The sequence below is a fragment of the Sus scrofa genome, chromosome 15 (assembly GCF_054392235.1).
Source record: "Sus scrofa isolate SSC_HxYL_T2T_F1_AM1 chromosome 15, Sscrofa_HxYL_maternal_Yorkshire_Landrace_v2.0, whole genome shotgun sequence".
Taxonomy (NCBI): domain Eukaryota; kingdom Metazoa; phylum Chordata; class Mammalia; order Artiodactyla; family Suidae; genus Sus; species Sus scrofa.
This window is the reverse complement of record NC_139397.1, coordinates 86800030-86827078: the sequence shown is the minus strand read 5'-3', so window position 1 is coordinate 86827078 and position 27049 is coordinate 86800030. Positions and strand designations below refer to the sequence as shown.

At 34.4% G+C, this 27049-nt stretch overlaps 1 protein-coding gene across 12 annotated transcripts in view; it reads left to right on the top strand.

Moving 5' to 3' along the window:
- Positions 1-27049, top strand: part of SCN1A (sodium voltage-gated channel alpha subunit 1) — a 166508-nt gene that overhangs the window by 127642 nt on the left and 11817 nt on the right. For 5 of the 12 annotated variants that reach the window (XM_084999274.1, XM_084999273.1, XM_084999270.1 and 2 more), the window contains exons 18-22: positions 7479-7599; positions 9791-9945; positions 11894-12067; positions 17336-17458; positions 25003-25284. In XM_084999274.1, the coding sequence (XP_084855400.1) occupies positions 7479-7599; positions 9791-9945; positions 11894-12067; positions 17336-17458; positions 25003-25284 (855 nt within the window). Of the gene's footprint in view, positions 1-7478; positions 7600-9790; positions 9946-11893; positions 12068-17335; positions 18201-19974; positions 20581-21325; positions 21555-25002; positions 25285-27049 lie in introns of those variants that run through there. The other 7 variants (XM_084999276.1, XM_084999275.1, XM_084999278.1 and 4 more) reach the window with 4 other exon arrangements.

Below are 27049 nucleotides of genomic sequence, written 5' to 3'. Positions count from 1 at the left end.
AAAATAAATTTAACAGTGGAAAGTATTTATTTGGTTTACAGTTTTGGCTTCTAGCTTTAGAATTATAAATGCAATTTGCAACTTTTTGTTTGTTTCTTACTTGCATGACAATGATTTTCTCTTGCCCAATATGTGATGAGATGTTCTATTTCCTTTGTTCCTTTATAGCTAATCATCTATTCAAAAATTCATGTTTGACATACTTTAAAGCAGACTTCAGAGTATATTAGAATTGTATTTCTTCACCTTCACGCCTACCTTAGGCAAGTGTTTGACCAACAGTATATTTTACAATTAATTATAAAAATCTAATATTTATTAAATATGAATAATCCACTGAAGACTGTCCAGCCAACATAAAGCTTGATTAAGAAATCATCTGAGTTTGCAGTGATATGAGTATTAATAAGTTAATATTTAAGTTTTCTAGCTGCTCTGTGGGAATGCTAACTCTCAGTACCATGTCTGTTCCTTCGATATTGTTGCTTTGCTGATTTTTTAATAGAAGTCATTTTAATTTTTAAGATGCTTAGTGTACACTAGAAATATTTACTAATGGCACAGTGTATACAATGAAATATTAAAAGTAATATTTTTGAGGTTGCTGAGCATCTCAACTATGTGATTTAAAATAAATATATATATTTACTATATATATATATATAGTAAAATTCCCACCTTTGAGATAGTATATGCCTAGCTTTTAAAAAATAAGTGTTTTTTCCCAAAATAAAAAATGATATATGCATACACATATATACACACAAATTCCTTTTCACCCTTAAATCCCAAATTTATTTTTAATAAAATTTTATCAGTTATTATAAATTGCACTTCTATTAAACTCTATAAATAAGCTCTCTATAACAAATCAAGTCTAAAATAAAAGTATAAACATCCTAAGATCAAGTCAGAGAAGAACAAAAAAACGTTTACTCACTTACTCAAAGAAATATTGTGCATGTATTATTTGCCTTTGCTTTGTTTTGCTTCACCCTCAAGGTCAAAATCATTTGCTATAGTAAAGAACATTTTTAAAAAGCAAGAAATGTTGCATAAATCCATTGAGGAGGAAAAATGCTCTTGCCTTCAAAGTCGCAGTTATTAAGCGGTTATTGAATGCCCTGGTGTACAAGGCAAAGTGGATGCCGCAGATGCAATGTGGTTCCTGCATTTTTCAGCTAATTTATTGAGTCAGCCCGCTAAAAATACATGGACAATATAAGTCAGTATAGAACTGAGCTATTGAGAGTTATGTGTGAAAATATACTAATTTTTAAATGAATTAGTGCATTTGGAAATTAGTAAATTAAAGGTTAATAACCTAGTAGACATTCAAATGGATATTTAAAATAATCTATTAATCTCAGTAACTGTGAGAACCAATCACTTTATTACATGAATGGTGGATTTCAAAATTAAATTTCAAGGTAAGAACAAAAAAAGAAAAATTAATTGGCCTTATTGGTTTTTAAATCAATACAAGTACTTATTTGAGAATGTTTTAATTTTGCTGTTATCCAATTTATTTAGTATTTTATCTGAATTCATATCTTATGTGCTAATGTTGAGGTGGACTCTTTCCACACATTTAAAGATCTTTTCCTTCCCCTTTTGAGTAATATGTTATTACTTCAACCAAACAAAGAACTCAGAACCACATCATCTTTGATTTCAACCATGTGAAATGTAAGAATATATTGATTAAAGTGCACAGGCACAGCTGTAAAAAGAAAAAAAGAGAATATATTGATAAAAGTATACTGGTTGTGAGTTTTAATACCATTATTTTAGTCTGTAATAAAACAAAGAAAAATTAAATATAAGCATTGATTATTTGAATAATATAATTAATAAAATAGATATATTATGAATGTATGTTATCTCAAAAGTTTTATGTACAGAGAATTCTTATTTTCAACTTCCCATGGTATATTTATATAAATTAACAATGTACCGGATCTCAAAGTAAGCCTCAAGAAGTTCAGAACAAATAGACCTTGTATAGGGTTATTATCCCAAGAAATTCAAGGGAGAAGACATCATATAGCGTTATTATCTAATAACAATGCACTTCTAGTTAAACTAGAAAATAATAACAATATGATAGAAAAATTATAACCACTTGAAAATTTCAAACAAATTTTGTGTTAAGCAGAAAATAAAATATATAAACAGCTGTTCAGAAAATAAGAAATTTTTCTTTCAAAATTATCAAGTCAAAACAAGCAAGCAGTCATTGAATGTTTTTGTTTTTTTTTTTGTTTTTTTTTTTTATTTTCCCACTGTACAGCAAGGGGGTCAGGTTATCCTTACATGTATACATTACAATTACATTTTTCCCCCACCCTTTGTTCTGTTGCAACATGAGTATCTAGACATAGTTCTCAATGCTATTCAGCAGGATCTCCTTGTAAATCTATTCTAAGTTGAATGTCTTAATATTAACAAGGATGGTCAAGAAAGGATGAAAGAACATGACAAAGAACTTTGAGAAATTAAAAAAAAAAAACAGCAAAACAAAGGGAACATAAATGAATTAACAGATTATTAGTGTATCAGATGATATTAGTGTAGAAGGTGGTTCTTAGGGGAAAAAAGATCAACATAACACACAAACTTTATTGTGGTTGTCAGGACCCTAAGATAACCCCAATGACTCAGTAAGCTAGGCTTCGATTTATTTATGCTTTTTATATATTTAAATCTATCTTATTTAATACATTGATTTTAAATTTATTATTAATGTTCTTTATTTAGGTCATCAGTCAAAACCCTTACTTGCATCCCATGCATTGCCTAAGCTCAGTCACTTCTATATCTGCTTTATTTTGTTTGTTCTTTTCTTTTTCACTGTAATGCTATTTACATTATGTGTGAACTTATAGAAAAATCATTTTTCTCTGGTTTAGCATGGTTTATCTAGAGTTGATTAATTGGCCTGAGCCCACTTACCTGTGGTTTGGTTTTTGTAACATATACTTGTCACTTTATCTGATGTTAGAATGACTTAAATTTGGGGCAAGTTTCTATCATTAGTGTGAGAATCAGAGTCTATGAAAGGGATCAGCCAGGATGCAGCTCACTAGGCTTCCTTTGCAAAATGTTGGTTTAGGAAGTTATTTAAACCAAATATGAATACTAAATTTAAAAATCTGATTTGTAATCCTGTTCCATCCGTGAAATGTACAAACTTCTTCTGGATCCCAAACATAAAGCTTCTTCATTTAGAAAAATGATACATGCTTATATTAAAATCTCTCTTTGAGCCTCTTGCTCCAGGCTGGTTTCATTGTTTGCAGTTCTACCTCATCGCCTTCGTATGAGCCACACCTGTCATTCATCATCTTTGATTCCGGTTTATTTTCAGAGGACAAATGTTTTAAAGAACTTTATAAAGCAACCTGAACTTAGCCTCATTCCAGAAATTTATCTTATATCCTAATACCCCTTTTTAAAAAATTATTATCCACACCTAATTTTACAGCAAGTTTTTTTAATGTATTTTTATGTTTGTGAACGTTTTGCCTTTCTTAAGTTTATGCAATGATTTAAACTTAGTTTTTATGGAAACAACAATTTTGTTTTCAAACTCATTTTATCAAATTATGCAAGGATGAATTCCATAATTACACTAATTTACGGTGTCACAAATTGATTTGATAATAAACATAACTTATTCTTATAACCATAAAACTCACCTAGTGGAAGAACACCACTGGCATCAGTCATTGTGTTTTACAGAGAAAAGGCCAAGCATCATTAGCTTGGTAGGTCAAGTTGTATGGAGGTAGGTTAGATAAAAATCATTATGTGCCAAAGAGCTGTGCAGATAAATTAAAAAAGGTTTGGATGTGAGAGTAATTGTTATTCTTCCACAATCATGGACAAAAACCACTATAAGCAAAAGCCAGAGAAACAGTAAATTCACTCCAGCTAAGGCACAGCTTTTGAGAAGGATAGCTTTGTGGAATTTGGTAGGAATGCTAAGTTGGAGAGAGAAACCTCATTTTGTAGCAGTGTCTGAAACAGAGGTAGTCATTCATCACCAAATATTATTGGGCATCTAGTTTAAGTCAGGCTTTGTGGTCTAGAATTGGGTGAGGCTACAATAAGGGTGAAACTTCTTATTTATAGCTGTCCAAAAAAGAAGTGACAGGAGTAAACAGAGGGTTCATAGCAATTTAGAAGATGAAATGGGAGAAGAGTTATTTCTAAAGTAGAATTAAACTTGACTCTACTGTCAATATTTGGAATATTATAAAAAATATAAACAAGGAGATTTTCAGTCTAGGTGCTGAAAGAATGATATTACAAACAATTAGAATCAGGAACTAGGTTTGGGATAAAAAAAAAGGTCATGACTTTAATTGAGAGGACGTTGAGTTTAAGTGACATTAGGCACACTTCTACTTTCCTACAATAGTTCAGGCAGATTGTAGAGTATACTTACATTGCTTAAGATTTTTTGGAGGAGTTCCCGTCGTGGCACAGCAAAAACCAATCTACTAGGAACCATGAGGTTGCGGATTCTATAACTGGCCTCTCTCAGTGTGTTAAGAATCTGGCATTGCCTTGAACGGTGGTGTAGGTCGCAGACAGGGCTCTGATCCTGTGTTGCTGTAGCACAGGCCACCAGCTGTAGTTCTGATTCAACCCCTAGACTGGGAACCTCCGTAAGCTGCAGGTACGGCCCTAAAAAGACAAAAAAAAAAAACATGATGTGTTTGGAAATTAATTTGTAAACATCTAGAGGATCACTTGTCTGTACTTGGGAACCTTCCAAGAGCACATCTTCCATTTGAGTACTAATAATGGGCATTTATTCATCTTTCATATCATTTTAAAATTTTCAAAATGTAGATTGACTCCCAACTGTATGCATTAAAGGGAAAATATACTTAGAAGTATAGTTAGTAGCTAGTAACATGAGACTGGCTCAGCAGGATGGGGCTGAAGAACGGGTGCTGTGAAACTTAAAGGAAAAAGTTAACATAAAACAAGACACAGAGACATTTATCTTAAGTAAAGGTGAGAACCAGGGGACTCAAGGTCTCAGGGACCAAGAGCACCACCTCAAGAAACCACACTGCTTTTATTGCTTTTATTGCAAGTGAGAAGGGGGTTTGTAGGTACAGAATATAGGTTTTTTTAAGTTATTTTAGAAGTCACATAGTTGGTTGCTGATTAAGCTTTTATTCTGACCTTTAGGCATTTAACAATCATTAGCATTTGAGGAAGCTTGGCATCAGCTATCTATGCATAGCATCTGGAGAATCACCATTGTGCTTCTGCAGACAGCATGCCTATCTGCAGCAACCCGGCATGCCTAGGTTTGCACCTCGGTTCTCCTTGCTAATGCATATCCTGCTAATGACCCTCATAAGCCCCTTGGGGCCATGAGGCTCCTCTTTCTTTTATTCATAAGAGGATGTATCATGCTGTGCAAACGGGCGTGCCAATCTGCACAGGTCCTGCGTGCCTAGACCAACGCATTAAATCCTCTTTCAGCTGACCCTATGAATAATTTATGCCTTTAGGTCTTTGTTCTTAAGCTTAAGTCATTTACCAGCACTGCGACTGTTTTCCAAGCAGGAACATGGGGTAAAGTAAAGCAGGACAAGATGGAGTTTTCAGCAAAGAGGCTAAGGCTAAGAAAATATTGTAGAAACATGTCTCACGACAGTAACATATTACAAAGTTGGGTTATAAAACAAGAGTAGCTAATCTTAAAAAATACTCTTAAGATTAAAGTCGGATATATTGGTAACATCTCTCATCTGGAGACAGTCTTACAGGCTAAGACCTGGAGTAACTTTGTACATTAAAAAGGTAGCACTGGACACTATATTTGGCCACTTATGATGGAGCATAATGTGAGAAAAAAGAATGTATGCGTGGCTGGGTCACCTTGCTGTACAGTAGAAAATTGACAGAACGCTGTAAACCAGCTATAATGGAAAAAAATAAAAATCATTAAAATTTTTTTAAAAAAGGTATCAGTGTGGAGTTCCCCTTGCAGCTCAGCGGTAAAGAATCTGACTAGCATCCATGAGGACGCAGGTTTGATCCCTGGCCTAACTCAGTGGGTTAAAGGATCCAGCGTTGCCTTGAGCTGGGTGTAGGTCACAAACACGGCTCGGATCTAGCGTTGCTGTGGCTGTGGCAACGGCTGGCAGCTGCAGTTCTGATTAGACCCCTAGCCTGGGAACTTCCATATGCCATGGATGGGGCCCAAAAAAGCAATAAAACAAAGTAAAAATGTACCAGTGTATTTTACCATCATCCAGGTAAGACACAACAGAGAAGGATATTTAGAGAGGCAATCAGAAGGTATAAAATAAAATTAATTTTATATTATTTTAAGTGCACATTTTTTTACTTAGTACTCAGAGTTGCTAATTGGAAAACTGAAATCTGGCTAAGCAATAATGATATTCAGTAATGGATACTAAGTTTGATATAGAAGCATATCATTGGCAATATGCGTGAAGAACTGTGACAAGCAAAAGCAGCATTTGTCCAAAAATTTTAAAGACTTTTCAAGTAGCACTTAAAGAAATTTCCCTGTGAGTTAAAATAATACTCTACCAAAGGCTTTTATTATTGCTTCTACTTAAGTTACTATTATGACATTTGCTTTATAACAAGTGTGTAATTAATTTGGCAGAGCTACTATAAACAAAAATTAAATGTAACTCATGTCTATAGCTACCCAAAAGTTAGTTTGTTAAAGCTGATGAAATAATTTCCATGAAGATACTGAACATTTGTATCATGTAAAATTCTATTATTGGTTTGTGGTATGAATGCATATCTCTCTTTTTGTTTCTGTTTCACTTCAAGATTGAATTGTAGATTTTTGTGTTTCACTTCAAGATTGAATTGTAGATTATCTTGATCTGTTAGACTCATCTTAATATTTTTTCTATGGATTATTTTCACTTTTAAATTGATGAAAGAATTTTAAGCATAGGAATACGCTATTACTTTTGCTCCAGAAACTGCGGTTGCACAGAAGACAGAGCCTGGGCTTTGGTCTCAGAAATAATTCTCTCAAACCTTGGCTTTCTCACTTACCCACTATATATTAGACAAGTTACTTAAGCTGTCTAAATCTTAATTTTATCATTTGTAAAATTATAACAGTTATACTGACTCCCTTCGCTTATCCCTCCTTCTGGGGCTTCTGTAGTTTATAGGGCAGTGGTTTCCTTAGCATGTATTTTTGATGGCCATTTGTGATTTCATAACATAGTAATCTGATGTCATACTTACACTGCAAATTATGGTAAAGTTACCATGGATGATTTCCTTATTTCCTCTTCTTTCTCAATTGCTCTTTTGCTTCAAACTTAAGATCTCTTCATTCAAGAAGAATCCAAAAATCAGTTCATAGTAATAATCCTTTCTTGCTAGGTTCTTTATTAGTTACCAAAATTAAAGTGATTTATTTTTTATATCCGTCTCATGCTCAGAAACTTAATGAAAGCAGTAGCTCATCTGAGGGCAGCACTGTAGACATTGGAGCACCTGCAGAAGAACAGCCAGTAGTGGAACCTGAGGAAACCCTTGAACCCGAAGCCTGTTTCACTGAAGGTAAAGAAAATGACCTTCATGTTAAGCTTTCATTTATAGAGTTCAAATTCCATTTGATTACCCCAAATGGACCACTCAGAAAAGATTAGAACTCTGTACTCAATCTCTTTCAATTACCTCTATTATGCTAACAGATTTAAAATCTCTTACTGTGTTTTGTTTATATCTCCCCATTTTGTGTAAGGGATTATGAACATGGAGAAAATATATTTTAATGTAATCAAAACTAATGACTAGTTTACAAATTTTCAAATAAAATGGTGAGTTCACCATAAGTTGGCAGTTTAAACACTAGTCAAAATTCTCATACACAAAATTTGCTTTAAAAATAATTTTCTCCAGGGAGTTCCCATCGTGGTGCAGTGGTTAACAAATCCGACTAGGAGCCATGAGGTTGCAGGTTTGATCCCTAGCCTTGCTCAGTGGGTTAAGGACCCAGTGTTGCCATGAGCTGTGGTGTAGGCCGCAGACGAGGCTCGAATGCCACGTTGCTGTGGCTGGGGTCTAGGCTGATGTCTACAGCTCTGATTAGACCCCTAGCTGGGGAACCTCCATATGCCGCAGGTGCGGCCCTAGAAAAGGCAAAAAGACAATAATAATAATAATAATAATATTCTCGGAGTTCCCGTCGTGGCACAGCAGAAACGAATCCGACTAGGAACCATGACATTGCAGGTTCGATCCCTGGCCTTGCTTAGTGGGTTAAGGATCCGGCGTTGCTGTGAGCTGTGGTGTAGGTCGCAGAAGTGTCTCGGATCTGGCATTGCTGTGGCTGTGGCGTAGGCCGGCAGCAACAGCTTCAATTAGACCCCTAGCCTGGGAACCTCCATATGCCACAGGGGTGCAGCCCTAAAAGAACAAAAAGACAAAGAAATAAAAAATAAAAAAATAATTTTCTCACTGCTAAAATGAGTTGCAAATGCTCAAATGTATTTTTTAAAAATCATTATTTCCAATTCTTGTCAGGTGAAGCAGGAAATAAGCACTGTCTGATACCTGATCCTGGCCCAGTATCTAGTTGAGTCTGGTAGAGTGTGGACAATAAGTCCAAGAGCTTGTTTTCTCTGTGCTTAGTATTTCCCATGGTCTGATTTTCTTAGGAATTTGAGTTTTGAGGATATGAATATATTTGCATAATTTGTTATTTCTTCCTCATAGGCCTGATATATATTTTCTCCCTCTTTTCCTGTACAAGTTTTGCACATCACTCAAAATCCTCAAGTCTACCTTCCCCAGACTGTGATGGAAAAGAACTTCTTATCTGAACACTATAAACAAATATATTCATTTAATTTACCTGATAACTAATCAGATACTATCTTTTGAAGGTTCTATTCCTCTTTTGAACTGCTACATGTAATTTTACTGGCTTTCTTCTTCCCTTCCTCTCTCCCTCCCTTCCTTCTCTTTCCTTTCCTTTCTGCCTTTTCTTCCAGCATACCTGATTTTTTTTTTTTTTTTTTTTTTTTTTTTGCCTTGGGACAGGTTTCCTGTGTTTACGTCTTTTCTTGAAAAGCAAAATATAAGGTTTGGGGGCAAGTCCACATATTGTATTTTTTTTTCCTTTTTCCTTTTTTTTTTCCTTTTCCATTTTTTGTATCCTCTATGGTGATTACAAAGGTAATAACAGATATCTATCAATTAATTCTTATGTTAGAGTGAGTGAAAGCAGTGTAACAAGGCAATGCCAAATCAAAGCAGGGCCGTGCAAATCACATTTTAGTGGTCTAAATTAACCTTGAAAATTCTATAAGTTCTTCTAGGAGCATCACAAGAGAGCTTACACAGTAATAAATTTAACTTTGTTGAGAGAGAACTTTGTTATTACTCTACATCCTCTTTAAAAAGGAAGTTTTCTGTTTATTATTCATTTTCTTTTTGAAGTTCTTTTCTAGAGTGTTTCAACAAAGTACAGTAGGATGATATACCTGCTTTACCTGTATTTTTACTTTACAGTGTTCTTTCTTGGATAATAGCAATTAAGGCAGAAAAAACAGACATTAGCCAGGGAATTGTTTAAAGAGACTGAATAATTTTCAGAAATGCACAGGTCTAATGGATGAGCTCTTACTACCTCAGGCTTAGACTTATCCTAGCAGTAGAGATGGCAGTAGTAATGAGAAGATGAACCCAGGACACACCAAAGCAACAGAAATATTTATCTACTTCTGTTTGAAAAATTTTCTTGCAGGCTGTGTACAAAGATTCAAGTGTTGTCAAATCAGTGTGGAAGAAGGGAGAGGAAAACAATGGTGGAACCTGAGAAGAACATGTTTCCGAATAGTTGAACATAACTGGTTTGAGACCTTCATTGTTTTCATGATCCTCCTTAGTAGTGGTGCTCTGGTAAGTGAATAGTAAGCATAGTGCTGCAATAATAAGTTTTAGAGTCATCTAATACTGATGACATTAATCCTTCCTGTTGCATTGTTCTACTATTCATTGCATTATTTTTCCTGAGCCCTTATTCTACATTCATTTCCATTTCCATGGCATCGCCATCACCTCTGTTTGATAACCTCCAAACTGTTACCTCTATTTAAGACTTCTTCCTTAAATATGCATACACTGCTATATCTATTCATCCATCCATCTGTCCACCTGCCCATCCATATACTCACCACCCACCCTTCTACTTATCTCCACTGCATTTTTAATTATTTCACTCCATATCTGACGGACTATGGACTATGTGTAACTAGGTAATTCTATATTTACTCTTATTGTATATATACACATTTATAATAAGCTATTTATCAATTTTTACTTATTATTAATTCAAAAATGTGTCCCTCCTGCTTGTTCATTATAATCAAAAAATACAAATATTCAGTTATTCATATTTTAACAAGAAAATTAGCATGGCAGCTATAGTGTAGTTAATGAAAGTCTTGTGATTGGGAATATACAACTTCTAAGTTCTGATGAATTCTGTTTAGAACGGTATCTCTTTCTGGACAGTTGATTAGTTCTTAGGGACCATTTGTCTGCCCCTTTTGAATTGTGTCCACTATTCTTAATGCTACTGAGAAAAGAGTGAATATTGGTAATAATACGTATTAGGCATTGTGCCCAAGTGATCATTTAAGAATTGGTTTCTTTTTATATAGAGGTATTCACTTCATCAGAATCAATTTGTATTTATATGAAAATCATTACAGGAATTCCCATTGTGGCTCAGCAGGTTACGAACTCAAAATAGTGTCTATGAAGATGCAGGTTTGCTCCCTGGCCTCATTCAGTGGGTTAAGGATCCAACATTGCTTCAAGCTGCAGTGTAGGTCACAGATGTGGCTCAGATCCAACATTGCTGTGGCTGTGACATAGGCCAGCAGCTGCCTCTCTGATTTTGACTCCTAGCCTGGGAAATTCCATATGCCTCAGGTGCAGCCATAAAAAGAAAAAAAGAAAAAAATCATTTACAAACATATAAAGTATAGCATATAGATAGCATTTTAGGAAAACACTGACACGAAGAGACTTCTTAAGCCCTTAGATAGAGGTAGATGGATAGATAGGGTTGAGTATAAATGTAATAAATTCATTGAGCAATTAAAAAAATAAAATAGGAAAAAAAATAAAAAAGAAAGATGACAGTTATTTCTTCAACCTCCTTTCTGTGGCAAAAAAGCCTCCAGGAAAAAGCAAAAGAAATGAAACAGGCGTTCCAGTCATGGCTCAGCAGAAACGAATCTGACTAGTAACTATGAGGACACAAGTTTGATCCCTGGCCTCGGTCAGTGGGTTAAGGATCCCGCATTGCCATGAGTTGTGGTGTAGTTCACAGATGCGGTTTGGATCTGGTGTTGCTGTGGCTTGGCTTAGGCCAGTGGCTACAGCTCTGATTCAATCCCTAGCCTGGGAACCTCCATATGCCACGAGTGTGGCCCTAAAAAGACAAAAAGAAAAAGAAAAAAGAAAGGAAACAAAAGAAATAAATAACTTCAAGCTGCATAGCAGCATTAGGATGTGACATCAAAGAACTATTTCCTGAACAAGTCAAATTAATTGATTAGAGCTATGTTTTTACTTCTTCTTCCAGTTATATCAATGGAGAATATAACTTTTCTCCTGATTCATTAAAAGATCTTTGAGAGAAAGGAAAAAACGGCAATAGCTACTGTTCCTCTGCCCTCCTATTCCAATGACATGTAATACATATATATACATATATATGTATATATATACACACATTCAGGAAAAAATACATATATGTGATCAAGAAAAATAGCTTACAATAGTTGTAATAATAGAATAGTTTCGGAAAGCTAAAGTATGCAACTTCTTTTTATAGGCATTTGAGGATATATATATTGATCAGAGGAAGACAATCAAGACAATGTTGGAATATGCTGACAAGGTTTTCACATACATTTTCATTCTGGAAATGCTTCTAAAATGGGTGGCATATGGCTATCAAACATATTTCACCAATGCCTGGTGTTGGCTGGACTTCTTAATTGTTGATGTAAGTACCCTCCTTATCTTAGTCTCCTCTTCAAGGTAGTCTGTCTTATCTATATCCTCATTCTAAAATAGTGAATCTTTGACCACTATGTTATGTTGACAAGGTATGCTACTCAGTAGACACGGAAGTATTCACTGAATGATAGTTTAGTTTATGTAAGAAATAAGCTAATCTAGTATTGATTTAGCATTGGAGGAATGGGATTTATGATGGTTATCTAGGATAAAAAGCTGGAGAAAAACATATCAGAAGTTTTGTAGGGAGAGTGGTGGAATAGGGTATATTGCTTAAATTCCTTGTATTATGAATTAGACAGACTCAGGTTTGAATCCCAGCTCCACCACTGATTGGTTGTGTGCCACTGAGTAAGTTAGTTGACTCTTGATGCTGTAAAATGATAATATTAGTACATACAGGGTTGAAGGCACTCAATGAAAAGTGATGATAGTGGAAGCTACTGTCAACTGTTTGAAAAATTCTTTTTGACCTCAAAAATTTTAAAGGATGTGTTTAAAGAGTAGGCTATATAAATTATAATTCCATTATAGGAAGTAAGATATAGAGGGTGTAGTGAAAAACTACATCGTGCAGTGACAGGAGCTTCCCTAGAATGTAACTAGATTTGCGGCAAGCCCATAATGTACCAACCCTTCACAGAGTTTGTTTACCCAACAATTAATACTTCATTTACCCAAAACAAGTGGCTACTTTTGAGATTTGTTAAAGGCAGCATCATGATTTATAAGTTTGGCATAATTTCAGCTTTAGAAAAGTGTATTCAAATTATCACAAACTTCATAGGCATTTGTTTTATTCCCCAAAGATAATCCAGCAGAACCATGCATATTTCTTATGGAAAGTATTTCTAGAGCTAAGAATCATGCGTATATTGTATCTTCTTAATTCTGAACAAAAGCAAACCCAGAACTATTTGAAAAGCTTAACAATGTTACCACGAAATGAGTGACTTGTAAAGTCCTCACAAGACTGATAAAGGGTTAATATCCAGCATATATAAACAGCTCATACAACTCAATATCAAAAAACCAAACAACCCAATTAAAAAATGAGCAAACTTTTTCCCAAAAGGAAATGCAGGTGGCCAATAGGCAAATACAAAAATGCTAATAACTAGGGGAGTGCAAATCAAAACCACAGTGAGATATTACCTCACACCTGTCAGAATGGCTATGATAAAGAATACAGGAGTTCCTGTGGTGGTGCAGTGGAAACGAATCTGACTAGGAACCATGAGGTTTCAGGTTTGATCCCTGGCCTCGCTCAGTGGGTTAAGGATCTGGCATTGCTGTGAGCTGTGGTGTAGGTCACAGACATGGCTCAGATCTGGTGTTGTGGCTGTGGAGCAGGCTGGCAGCTGTAGCTCTGATTAGACCCCTAGCCTGGGAACCTCCATATGCTGCAGGTATGGCCCTAAAAATACAAAAGACAGAAAAAAAAAAAAAAACATAAAAAAAAAGAATACAAATAAAAGTTCCCACTGTGGCACAGTGGGTTAAGAATCTGACTGCAGCATCTCTGGTCCCTTTGGAGGTGCAGGTTCAATCCCTGGCCTGGTGGAGTGGGTTAAAGGATCCAGCATTGCCTCAGCTGCAGTGTAGGTCACAGCTGCAGCTTGGATTCAATCTCTGACTTGGGAACTTCCAAATGCTGTGGGTGCCTCCATTTAAAAAAAAAAGAATACAAATAACTAATGTTGGCAAAGATGTAGAGAAAATGGAACACTTGTACACTGTTGATGGGTATATAAATTGGTGCAGCCAATTTTTTAAGGGAATTTCCTTAAAAAAACTAAATATAGAACTATCATATCATCCAGCAATTCCACCCCAGGAGATATATATATATATATATATATATCTGAAGAAAATGAAAACGACTAATTCGAAAAGGTGTATGCACCCCAATGTTCATAGCAGTGTTATTTACACAAGATATGGAAGCAACCTAAGTGTCCATCAAGAGATGAATGGGGTACAACCACTATGGAGAACAGTATGGAGGTACCTTAGAAAACTACACATAGAACTACCATATGACACAGCATCCCATTCTTGGGCATATATCCAGATAAAACTTTCCTTGAAAAAGACACCTGCACCTGCATGTTCATTGCAGCACTATTCATAATAGCCAAGACATGGAAACAACCTAAATGTCCATCGACAGATGATTGGATTAGGAAGATGTGCTATATATACACAATGGAATACTTCTCAGTCATAAAAAAGAACAAAATAATGCCACTTGCAGCAACATGGATGGAACTAGAGACTCTCATACTGAGTGAAGTAAGTCAGAAAGAGAAAGACAAATACCATTTGATACCACACATCTGGAATCTAATATGTGGCACAAATGAACCTTTCCACAGAAAAGAAAATAATGGACTTGGAGAATAGACTTGTGGTTGCCCAGGGGAGGGGGAGGGAGTAGGATGGATTGGGAGCTTGGGGTTAATAAACTCAGACTACTGCCTTTGGAATGGATTAGCAATGAGATCCTGCTGTGTAGCACTGGGAACTATGTCTAGTCACTTACCATGGAGTCTGAAGATGTGAGGAAAAAGAATGTATACAGGTATGTGTAACTGGGTCACCATGCTGTACAGTAGAAAATTGACAGAACACTGTAAACCAGCTATAATGGAAAAAATAAAAATCATTATATAAAAAAAAAGAGATGAATGGAAAAAGAAGTTACGAGATATGTAGATTATATATGTGTGTGTGTGTGTGTGTGTATGTGTGTATATATATATATACATATATATATATATATATATATAACATGTATATACAATAGAATACTACTCTACCGTAAAAAAGAATGGAATTTTGCCATATGCAACAACACAGAATGACCTGAAGGGTATTATGCTTAGTGAAGTAAGTGAAACAGGAAAAAGCAAATACAGTATGTTATTTCATATGTGGAATCTAAAAAATAGAGCAAACTAGTGAATAAAATAAAATGAAATAGACTCAGATATAGAGAACAAACTAGTGGTTATGAGTGGGGAGAGGGAATGAAGAAGGGACAAGACAAGAGTAGAAGATTAAAAGGTACAGACGGCTATGTATAAAATAAATAAGCTACCAGGATATATTATACATCACAGGGAACATAGCTAGTATTTTATAATAACTTTAAATGGATATATTATACATTACAGGGGATATAGCTAGTATTTTATAAATAACTTTAAATATTTAAATCCATAAAAATTTTGAACCACTGTGTCATACATGTGAAACTAATATAATATTATAAATAAATTATACCTCAATTTAAAAAAAGAAAGAAACCTCAAAAGAATAATTGCCTCACATATCACAAGGAGAAAAATTTCTGATATGCCATGGGTGTGGCCCTAAAAAAGAAAAAAAATTCTGATATTGAGATTTCAAGTACTAGAAGTTATATTTCAACTCCTCATAATTTTTCACACTAGGTTTTAAATCTAAACATAATATAACTCTTTTGAAAATTCCTGAGCTTTGCTTTTCTCTGTTATGCTTAAATATATGTCTGAACTTTTTAGTGGAAGAATGATGATTTTATTTACTATTCCAAATAGATTTTTAATAACTATTCCTGAAATATTTTAGGAAATAATGCTATGAAGAATTTTGTAGTTTTGCAATAATAATACTTTTATTTTTCAAGGTCTAATTTTAATTATTTCCTAAGAATCAGTGTGGTGCTCTAAAGAAAGACAAAGGAATTACAGCACATCTCAAGTAATGTAAAAAACATATGAAATATAAGCCAACTTAATACATTTAAACATAGAAAATATTGTAAAAATAGTATCCACTGTGTTTGAAATTATCAAATACTAGCTATTCTCAAACCAAAGAAATTCTGACTTTGGATATTGGTTTTTTGATTTTTATTTAGAGAATTAGATACCAAAAATTTTTATTTCTTAGTTATTGCATATTTCATGCAAGTAAAGTTTATTTATCTATTTAGTAAATATTTTTGAGTGGCCATTTTGGGCATGTACCATGTCAGAAGCTCTAAATTAGTATAAAAATTTGAGGAAGTTTCATGAAGGAATTATTTTTGTGTTATGTTATTTACATAGGAATAAACTTTAGACAGTGAAAACACAATTAGCAAGACAACAAAAAGTCACCTTCAAAAAGCCAACCTCGGAGTTCCCGTCGTGGCGCAGTGGTTAACGAATCCGACTAGGAACCATGAGGTTGCGGGTTCGGTCCCTGCCCTTGCTCAGTGGGTTAAGGGTCCGGCGTTGCCATGAGCTGTGGTGTAGGTTGCAGACGCGGCTCGGATCCCGCGTTGCTGTGGCGTAGGCCAGGGGCTACAGCTCTGATTCGACCCCTAGCCTGGAAACCTCCATATGCCGCGGGAGCGGCCCAAAGAAATAGCAAAAAGCAAAAAAAAAAAAAAAGCCAACCTCAAAATTCATGTGACTTTAGCACATTAGCACATTAATTTCTGAGAGTATCCATTATAATTAGTTGAAAATACCAACACAGGATAGAGATTTCTTGCTTTTTCTGATACAATAGCAATTTTTATATTTTATTGCTAGCCATTGGCAAAGCCTTAAGATAGCAACAACTTAATAAAATAAAGGATAATCAGTGACATTTTCTTATCCCTGGATTTCTTCCTTTTTAAAATCAATTTTTATCTCGCTTTTCTAATTGAGCAATTAATAAATCACGTGACATTTAATGTTTTATTCAATTAGCTTTTAATTAATATCATGAAAGCTACTTTCATTGCATCAAACTAAAAATATTTCTTATTTTTTTTATTTTTATTTTATTTTATTTTTTTTTTTTTTTGGCTTTTGTCTTTTGTTGTTGTTGTTGTTGTTGCTATTTCTTGGGCCGCTCCCGCTGCATATGGAGGTTCCCAGGCTAGGGGTTGAATCGGAGCTGTAGCCACGGGCCTACGCCAGAGCCACAGCAACGCAGGATCCGAGCCGCGTCTGCAACCTACACCACAGCTCACGGCAATGCCGGACCCTTAACCCACTGAGCAAGGGCAGGGACCGAACCCGCAACCTCATGGTTCCTAGTCGGATTCATTAACCACTGCGCCATGACGGGAACTCCAAAAATATTTCTTAAAATTTGCTGAAAACGTAATCATTTGTCTTCTGAGTAGTTATAAACAAAATTTGTAATTGTTGTATTATGTAGTAACTACAAATTATAGGACAGTGATTCTAATTATTTATTTGCTTTATTTCTTTTTGTGTACATGCAGGTTTCATTGGTCAGTTTAACTGCAAATGCCTTAGGTTATTCAGAACTTGGTGCCATCAAATCTCTCAGGACACTAAGAGCTCTGAGACCTCTAAGAGCCTTATCACGATTTGAAGGGATGAGGGTAAGGAAATTGAAAGAACTGAAAGTATTCTATATAGCCAAAATTAAATTAAATCAAATTTTTAAAAAGGAAAACTCTTGCATGCAAAAGGAATGGCAAATCCTTGCAAAATTGCTACTTTATCCTTTTATCTGTTGCATATTTACTTTTAGGTGATATGCAAGAGAATTTAGGCCTCCCTTGAAATGATGTAATATCATTTATCTGCTGTGCTCATGAAAATGACTTTATTTCCTAATCTATTTTGGGAGTTTCCTTACAAACCTGTACACAAAAAAGCAGATGCACTATTAAAGTATTATATGTAATGTTGATGATAATTTTCAACTGAAGTGAATTCTGCATCATGTGCTTCTCATTTGTGATGGTCTAAACCGTACTTAGTGTTTTATTCAAAATAATATGGATCGTATATGTGCCTAAATATATGCATAAAGGAAAAAATTAAATTGTCAAAATTTTGTCTGTATAATGCCAAAGTTTGCATTATTTGAATGTATTCCAGGGTAGATATTAAATATGAACTGAATTTTAAGCCATTTTAAAAAGTGATGTTAATATAGCCTCAATTTGTAACTGTATTAATCTTCTTATTTTAAATAAAGAGTAGTATTAACTTTAAGATTATATATAAATCTACACAATCTTTCATGAAGATGAAGTTAAACTTTTATAATATAATAAACAGAAAATATAATTTTGACTCATTACCATAGATGATTCATAAATTAAACATAACAAATATTATTGATCAAAATCACACAATATTTTATATTACTCCTTTTAAGGAAATATTAAGCCATTCTCTGTGATTCATAATAGGTTAAAAATTTTGCCATCTTTGACTTATTATTTTACATGCCTTTTAAAAAATATGAGCTATTAATATATAAGATGCATAACACAAAAAATTTCCTTTTCAAATTAAATTTTATTTTACCAAAATAAAGTTGCTGAACTAAGTGTGATTCCAACAGAAAAAAAAATTACTCTTTTGCTGCTTAAGGTTTAGTTATATTTATAGAAACTAACCTATATTATAGATTTTCATTTTCATTTTCTAGGTTTTCGATAGACTTCTTCATTCTAAATGTCACTTTTAAGAACATAAGACTTTCTTATGAAGTCTGAAGACTTCTGCAATTTCCCTAACATGTATAAAAAATGATTCCTCACTAGAAACAATTTAACACAATATAATACAACCTTATTTTATCCCTCAAAGAGACCCTTACATTTTTACTAAAATGTTGTTGGAAATTCTCTTCAAGATATGTGAAAATTAAGTTTGTTTTCCAATGAAACTGCTACTTTTATTTTAGAATGGCAGTTTGGGTTTTGTAGAAAAATATAATTTTTATATATTCTCCTTGAAAACATGTCTCCTAAATCAAAATAATACATTTGAGAAGTTTTCTGAAATCTGAACAACACTAAGCATTTGAAGCTGTTATAATTATTTATAATTAAAATATAAAATATTTATAATTATATTATAATATTGTTTCAAATTTGACCTTTTGGAAGTTTCTTAAATCTGTGAGTCAAATGGCCAGATATTTTTGTATTTAACATTTTATTTCCATACCAATACTGGTCCTGTGGGCCAGCATTATTAAAGTTATTGAATTAACTTTATCCCATAATTTTGATCAATAATGGTTTTTATATTATAAGGATAGTTTAATTCTGAAACTTGGAGTTTTAAAAACATAAAATCCTTAACATGCTGATAGAAGATGAACTAATCACTTAAATTATCAGATTTATGAATATGGTTCTTTCCTCATACTGACAGCATATATACAACCCTAAAGTGGCTGATTATCTCAACATGTATTTGGCATTGTAGGGACAAAATAACCTTATTATTAATTCAGTTTTTGTTTGTTTCTGGTGTTTGGAATTTTTGACTTTGTAAAAAACATAATCATGGATAATACCGAGGATGGAAATAATAACGATGACTATAATTGGGAAGTGAGCTCTGAATATATTTAGAAACTCTCATTTTATTCTTTTCCCTAGCAGCATAAAATCACAATAGCTATGTCAAAGCGTAAATCAGGCTCATTTTATTTTTGTTGTTTTGTCACTTTTTCAAAGCATGTGCTTTAATGCCACAGTACCAAATAAAGCATGCTGTGTAACGCTTGATTAGAAGTTAGAAAGTAAGAAATAAATTATCATCACTTTGCACTTTATGTTTTGCATGTTTTATGCACATTTCTGGCTGACAGCTTTTAAACATTTATTGTATTTCAAATTTCCAGTCCAAATTTTTCAACTTGTTAAAACTGAACTGAGTGAATTGATGTCGTGAATAACTTGAGTAAAATAAATTCTGTGTGTTGAATTTCCTAACCTAGGAAATCTTAAATACCTTCTTTTTCAAAAGAACTCAAGTCTTGATTGATAGGGAAACAGACAGAGAGCATATACAAAAAGTAACACCAAATGTTCTGTCATATCAGATTTCTAACTAATAACAAACTATATATTTCTATTTTATATAGGATAATCTTGCTCCAACTTGGATGGGGTGGAGCGCTGGTTCCGCCCCTCAGCCCTTTATTATGGGTACTGTATTACCCCTTTTGCTTCCTTTCATCCTTTCACTGTGACTTTGTGTAGTGGGATGAGGGAGGGGTTGGGAAGGGCACTATTGCACCGCAGTAGGGAAAATACAGTATTTACATTCTAATCCCCAATTTTCAATTGTCTTAAATTTTCTTTTGAGAAAACTACCTTTTGTGAATTTACCCTCTATGGATGGATTCAAACCCCAACTGCTGATACCTTTTTTAAGTTTCACTGACTATGACTTAGTTGTGTGTCTACTGAGTTATCCATTTATGGGGAGATGATCTGATTGGTGAGGGTGGGGGACCCTGCTGTAGAATGGTTGTGTGAAATTTTTAACTTGTCAAGTTGGTGATGCTGTTTGAGGCATTTTAAAGAACGCTTGCTATTTTCTATATTGGTTTGGGCCCTAAAAAAATTGACATTGAGATACCAGCAGTGGCTTCCTAGCCTTGTTGATATGTGGGAGCAGATGCTAGGGTACAATATTCCAGGTATTGATTGTGTTATCATTCTCATTTTTTATTAAGTTTATAGGGGTTATTTTCAAAATGTAACAAAGCAAAAATATATTTAGAGTTGAGTAAGAACATGTGATTTGTGTTTTAAATGGAAAAACGTAAACATGAAAGGATCTACTTATTTGAATTACATGGTCTGGAACACCCACCTAGAAATAAAACATCTTATCAAATGTATTATGACAGAATTTAATGTATAAACTCACTTCGGAGAATTCATTACTTTCAGTTAGCCTCTTAGTATCTTAGAAGATGTCAGAGTGAAAACATAAATCAAAATGAATTTATATTTTGTCAATTTTTAAAGTTTAGGAATAATGTAAAAGGAGAAGAGTTTTTATTTTTAAGGGAGAGAAAAAGTTGGAATTTTTGTTTGGATAATTGATGTATCACATTTTTCAAAAAATAATTACCTTAATTACATCCCACAACACAAATAGAGATATTAGATTTAAAAATTGTTACTCTTCTTCATATTCTAAAATGTGTGATTTCTAATTTGCCTACTTCAATTTTTATTCACGTGATTTTTCAGTATTTCACTTAGAGAAGCACTAGAATCCGTGAGTAGTATTGATTTGAAGTTCAAAGATAACTCATTCAGACAAGAGGATATTTCTGCATGTTATCAAAATTCCCAACACTAATTTCCTATTTCATTGACAATCCCTTATTTCTTTCTTTTTTTTTTTTTTTTTTTTTTTTTGTCTTTTTTTGCCATTTCTTGGGCCGCTCCCACGACATATGGAGGTTCCCAGGCTAGGGGTCTAATCGGAGCTGTAGCCACTGGCCTACGCCAGAGCCACAGCAATGCGGGATCCGAGCCGCCTCTGCAACCTACACCACAGCTCACGGCAACGCCGGATCGTTAACCCACTGAGCAAGGGCAGGGACCGAACCCGCAACCTCATGGTTCCTAGTCGGATTCGTTAACCACTGCGCCACGACGGGAACTCCGACAATCCCTTATTTCATGTTGATTTAATTAAAAAGCAGAAAATGAAGTAGAGACAGAAAGAGTTTCTATAAGAATAGGTTGTGCAAGAATACAGAAATTCTATTTGATGATATTTTGCAAAACATGTGTGAGAAAAAGCAGCCTCCAGGGTTAGTTCATTAAGAACCTCCAGGGTTCGTTCCTTTCTTGGGTATCTCCTATTATGCATCCTGAAACCGCAATCTCCTCTTTCTGATTTATTTAGTCCAGTTCTGCCTAGTGCCTTCACCACCTGGGAACCAATTACTGCAGTTCCCTAGGGCCTGCAAGGAATTAATATACCTCCTCTGTGCTGAACCAAGGAAGGGCTTGGGCCTCTTGGGAAAGAACAGGCATCCCTCTCACCCTTCATTGCTGAATTTAATGAAAATTTAAATATAAGTGGCCCTTTGAATAGCAAATTGTTTTGTCTTCATATAAATAAATCTTTTCTCTGGGCCAAATATATGCCAATCGTATCTTGAAAGTCACTCTTTTGTATCTTGAATACTATTAATGTTAGCGTACATCCAACCCCCAGTTTCATAGGAAGCCCCTCAGACTTAGCTAACCCCAAGTTTTTCATTGTATCCAGCTCTTTATTTTCATCCCATATCTACAAATAACATTTTAAAATTATATTTTGATCAATAAATGCTGAGCTAATCTTTACCTCATTCATTCACTCAATCATCATTTTTACAGTCCTATATTCAGAGCACTCTGCTATATTACTGTATTCAAGCCTTGGAGAATTCTCACATAGATTTTTTTTTTTTCATTTAAACTAAAAAAAAAGAAAAAGCCTACTATCTGTCAAGATATGAGAATGCAATGAACTCTAATCCAAAGCAATATGGGTACCAGATAAGTGGGAGCAACTCTTAAAGGAGGATGAGTGAGGTCGAGCGGTAGGCACACTAGATGCCACTTCAAGTCTATGTTCTGAACTTAACCTAGCTTAGCCTCCTTTTTCTCATTTGCCAAATGAGAATGCAATGGTAAATGATTTCTGTAATCCTGTCCACTGCTGGAATTCTGATTCTTGAATTTAAGAGTAAACATTCTTCTGTGTTTTGGAGGCTAAATCGAGGGTGAAGTGAGGCTCCAAGACAGAAGTGTTGTTTGAACCACAGCTTGTGAAAAGAAAGGGTACTTCAGAAAGAGAGGAAATGGGCAAGGAATTTCAAAAGAAATGTCATCTCAATTCTCTGGTAATGTTAGTAGCACAGGGTAATTATACTAGTTGGACCGGAATGAAGAGCAGGTAGCTAGGGAAGTTAAAACTTTAATGTAGATTGAAGAGTGACTTGAACATCAAGGTAAGGAAAATATCTGATAATCAGTGAGAAGACATTAAATAATTTTAAATGAGACTTGGGAAAGATTAATTCATCATACATGAATTAAAGGAAGGGAAAAATTAGAAGACTCTGGGAGTTCCTGTTGTGACTCAGTGGTAACGAACCTGACGAGTATCCATGAGAATACAGGTTCGATCCCTGGCCCTGCTCAGTGGATTAAGGATCTAGCATTGCCATGAGCTGTGGTGTAGATTGCAGACATGGCTCGGATCTGGTATTGCTGTGGCTATGACATGGGCTGGCAGCTGCATCTCTGATTCGACCCCTAGCCTGGGAACTTCAGTGTACCTTGAGTGTGCCCCTAAAAACAAAAACAAAGAAACACTCTGAAAATATTACAGGTATGTACCAACAGATATCAGAAGTAGGAATGATGACTGTGAAAATGGAGAAGTGATAGAGGTGAGGAAGGTTTTGAAGAAAGAAGTGTGAGACCTCCAGGTTGGTGTGGAAAGAATTCAGGAAATAGATAGAGGTAACCAGTGTTCTGCTCATACACTAAATTGGATATTGTAGATAAAGATGTGCATTTTAACATGTACTTTGTGTATACACAGTAAAATCAGCTTTTAAATCTGGAAGGTAGACAAAATATTTGGAAAGGAGGGGAAAAATAACTTGATTTCAGCTGTCAAATCTTGAATCGAAAAGAAATCTGAGTGTATTCAAACATTTAAAGTGAAGTATAAAATACAGACTTATTTAATTGTATTAATGCAGATAGCCAAATGAGATAAAGGTGAGATGCCACATATCAGCTTGCTAGGCTCCATAGCCCACATCATCTGGATCTGCCTAGATAATTCAACTGACTTAATTTTTTCATTCTCATTCCCTTCTTTACCATGAGTGGTTTTATCATTTCCTTTGGCCCACTTATTACACCGTTGTAACTCCAGAAGGCCTAGCGTTCTTTACAGACATTCAGCACAGCTCAGAAGCATAAGGCATTGCCTCATCTCTTCTTTTTTTCGACAATCAAAAAATTTGTTTTAAAAATACGCTGATATCAAACAACAGGTAGAAGATAGTTTGATGCCTTTTGTTTATTTTGGATCAGGTTGACAAGAATAATAGAGGGACATAGGAAGAATTAAACGTAGCTATTGATGGTCAGTTCTGGGACATCATCTGCCTCTTTGGAACAACTTGAGGCCTGCCTTTCTCTCTTAGCTACTCCTGTGCAGCTCCAATGGGAACTAGAGAGGTGGATGCAAGGACAGTCATCCCTACAGTGCTGCTAAATACAAAAACTCAGATTTTTAATTTGGTCCAGAAATAAATATAAGAGGGGAAAGATGTTTCCATAAAAATAAAGAAGAGTAGATAATTATTTAGCACAGAACTTGATATAATCACATCAGATTTGGGAACTATCATCCCAAATATGGCATCCCTCTTTATCTTATTTTCCTAAGAAACTGATTTCTATTATGTTTCATTTAAAATAAGTTTATCAAATTAAACTCAGTAAATGAAACAACTGATATGACTGGAGCTTGAAATAAACGATGTGATGATCTAATGAAATACATAATGCTAAATTGTCTTGCTTCTTATGCAAAAATGATTATTAGTCATAGCAATGCATGAATAATTAAGGACAAAACTATATTAGGTATTTAATAATATTTCTATATTTATACACCTGAATTTTTAGTTTATTAAAATATATTGGTCAAACCAACTCTTGTCCCAATATTTTAGTTTCATTCTTTAATATATTGCCTTTTTTAATGAGTTAATCTTCTGTTAGGATTTCTTACTTATCTTTTTCTAATAAACAAGTTTCCTGACTTCAATCTGGCAGCAAATTCCTCTGATTTTGTTTTTCCTTTAGCCTTTTATACTTCCTCTTCTCTTTTTTCAAACTTTTTTATCGTTGTTATATTATTTATATTTATTTCCCTAAATGTATTGCTTAAGAAAGAATATATTTCATTTTATGACTTTTTTACTTTGCTTTTAAATATCCTAGAATAGTCTTGATAGTAAAAAAGAAAAAATTAGAAAGACTGAAGACTACTAGGGGAATGTCTTTTTTTTTTTCTTTTAATCAATAAGAATTCTGACTTTTCTTTTTTTCCATTTGTGTATTAGGTGGTTGTGAATGCCCTTTTAGGAGCAATTCCATCCATCATGAATGTGCTCCTGGTTTGTCTTATATTCTGGCTAATTTTCAGCATCATGGGCGTAAATTTGTTTGCTGGCAAATTCTACCACTGTGTTAACACCACAACTGGTGACATGTTTGACATCAGCGAAGTGAATAATCATTCTGATTGCCTAATACTAATAGAAAGAAATGAGACTGCCCGATGGAAAAATGTGAAAGTAAACTTTGATAATGTAGGATTTGGGTATCTCTCTTTGCTTCAAGTTGTAAGTGAATACTCTTTTCTCTGAAATGTGTTTATTGTTTGGAATGATAACAAAGTAATGACATGTAGCTATGATTTAGTTACCAAGAAGAAAGTTTATAATATATTTCCTTTTTTCAAATTTTGATTTATTAGTACACGTTTATGAGCCCAGATGGGTGAAACAAACGTATATTTAAGCAGTGCAGATGTAGTCAATAGTGGCCAGGTATTTTAGTTCGTTCCAAAGATCTTCTCTTTCTTCTCATATTATTCTCTCTTCCCATATGAACAAGTAGATTAATAAATTAATAAATGTATTATTTTTCCTATTGCAATTGGAAAGCTTGTTTCACTGAGGGATCACACTCCCACCCCCTGCTCAAAACACAACTGCTTAGCACACCTGGTTGGATTATAACTAATTGGTAGGCATTAACTGCTACTAAATTGTATCATTTGGACTGAAGCTTGGGGAATGATATGTAGGCTTTAAGATTAGATCCTCATAGTGAAATGGAATAATACCAGTTAACACCTAGACACGGAAATGAAACACAAGTAGCTGTTGTCCCCAAATGACCTTTCAGTACAATTACTTAAGTCTTTTTTCCCCCCTATATATTAATGTTTTCACTACTGGGTCTCTAAGACTGATTTACGCAAAAGAAAAAGTTCATAATTTATGAAAATACAAAAGATGGTGGCCTCTTAAAGAGGTTATTTTGATGTTCTTCTTGTAGCTGCATCACAACAAAGCAGGGGATAAAAACACAGTCCAGATCTTTTGAAACCATTGTAAAAATGAAGTTCTATTTTGGCCACTGAAAACTCAACTTAAAAAAAAAAATAGTCATATAAGTTTTTTCCTGGGGTTCTGCAGGGTTTTCAGGCCAGAAGCCTATTTCCTTTCACTGGGGTTATGTTTTCATTTGTTCAACCAGGAGACTAAGCAAGCAAACAAGACCACACCGGTCAAAACCCTCCTGCATCTCTTTCAGAGGTGTCAATACTGTGATCCCTTTACAAGTTCTTTCCACCTTCTTGTTAGAAATTATTTCCCTTGTAGATGTTTCTGACTGAGTCTGAATGCTCATGCAATTAGAATAGAGATTTTGAAAATCTGGCAAATATTATTTCTTTAAATATTGTAGTAGACACAGGATGATATTTCCTTGGGCACTTATCCTAACCCCTAGCTAATAAAAACACTTGTAAATATGACTAAAGCTTATCACTTCCTCCATAAAATTGAGAAAGAAAAATTAAAAATTCCAAGAAGTCCCTTAAAAATGCTAAACACTTCTGAAAATGTAAGATAAAGATCCTGCAAAAAGATGTTAAATAATTTCTGCTACTAAAGAAACTGGAAAGTACCAGTTTATATCTGGCTTTCGACAGAGCCCTCTCTCTGTTAATTAACAATTCATTGAAATATCTGTTCCTGTACCTGGTGTGTAATAAACATGTTCTTTCATTGACTTCAGCCACTGACACATTCAACATTTCCCTCTTTGATATACAAATAAGTTCTATTGTCTAGCTGAGAATCATGACTTTCTCTTCACTGCCATCATAAGCACCCTTGCTTGGCTTTCTTCTCATGATATCTACCACTTCACAAGTGTTAGTATTATAAACACAAAGATTGGCTGAGATACAGATGCTGAAAGCTTTTTGCTGGACCTCCTTATGTAGGAATAATTCTCTCAGGCCCACAAGGCTCAAAATTCAGACCCTAGAACAAGTAGCAAATTAATAACTAATTAGTCTAAAAGAAGTTATTA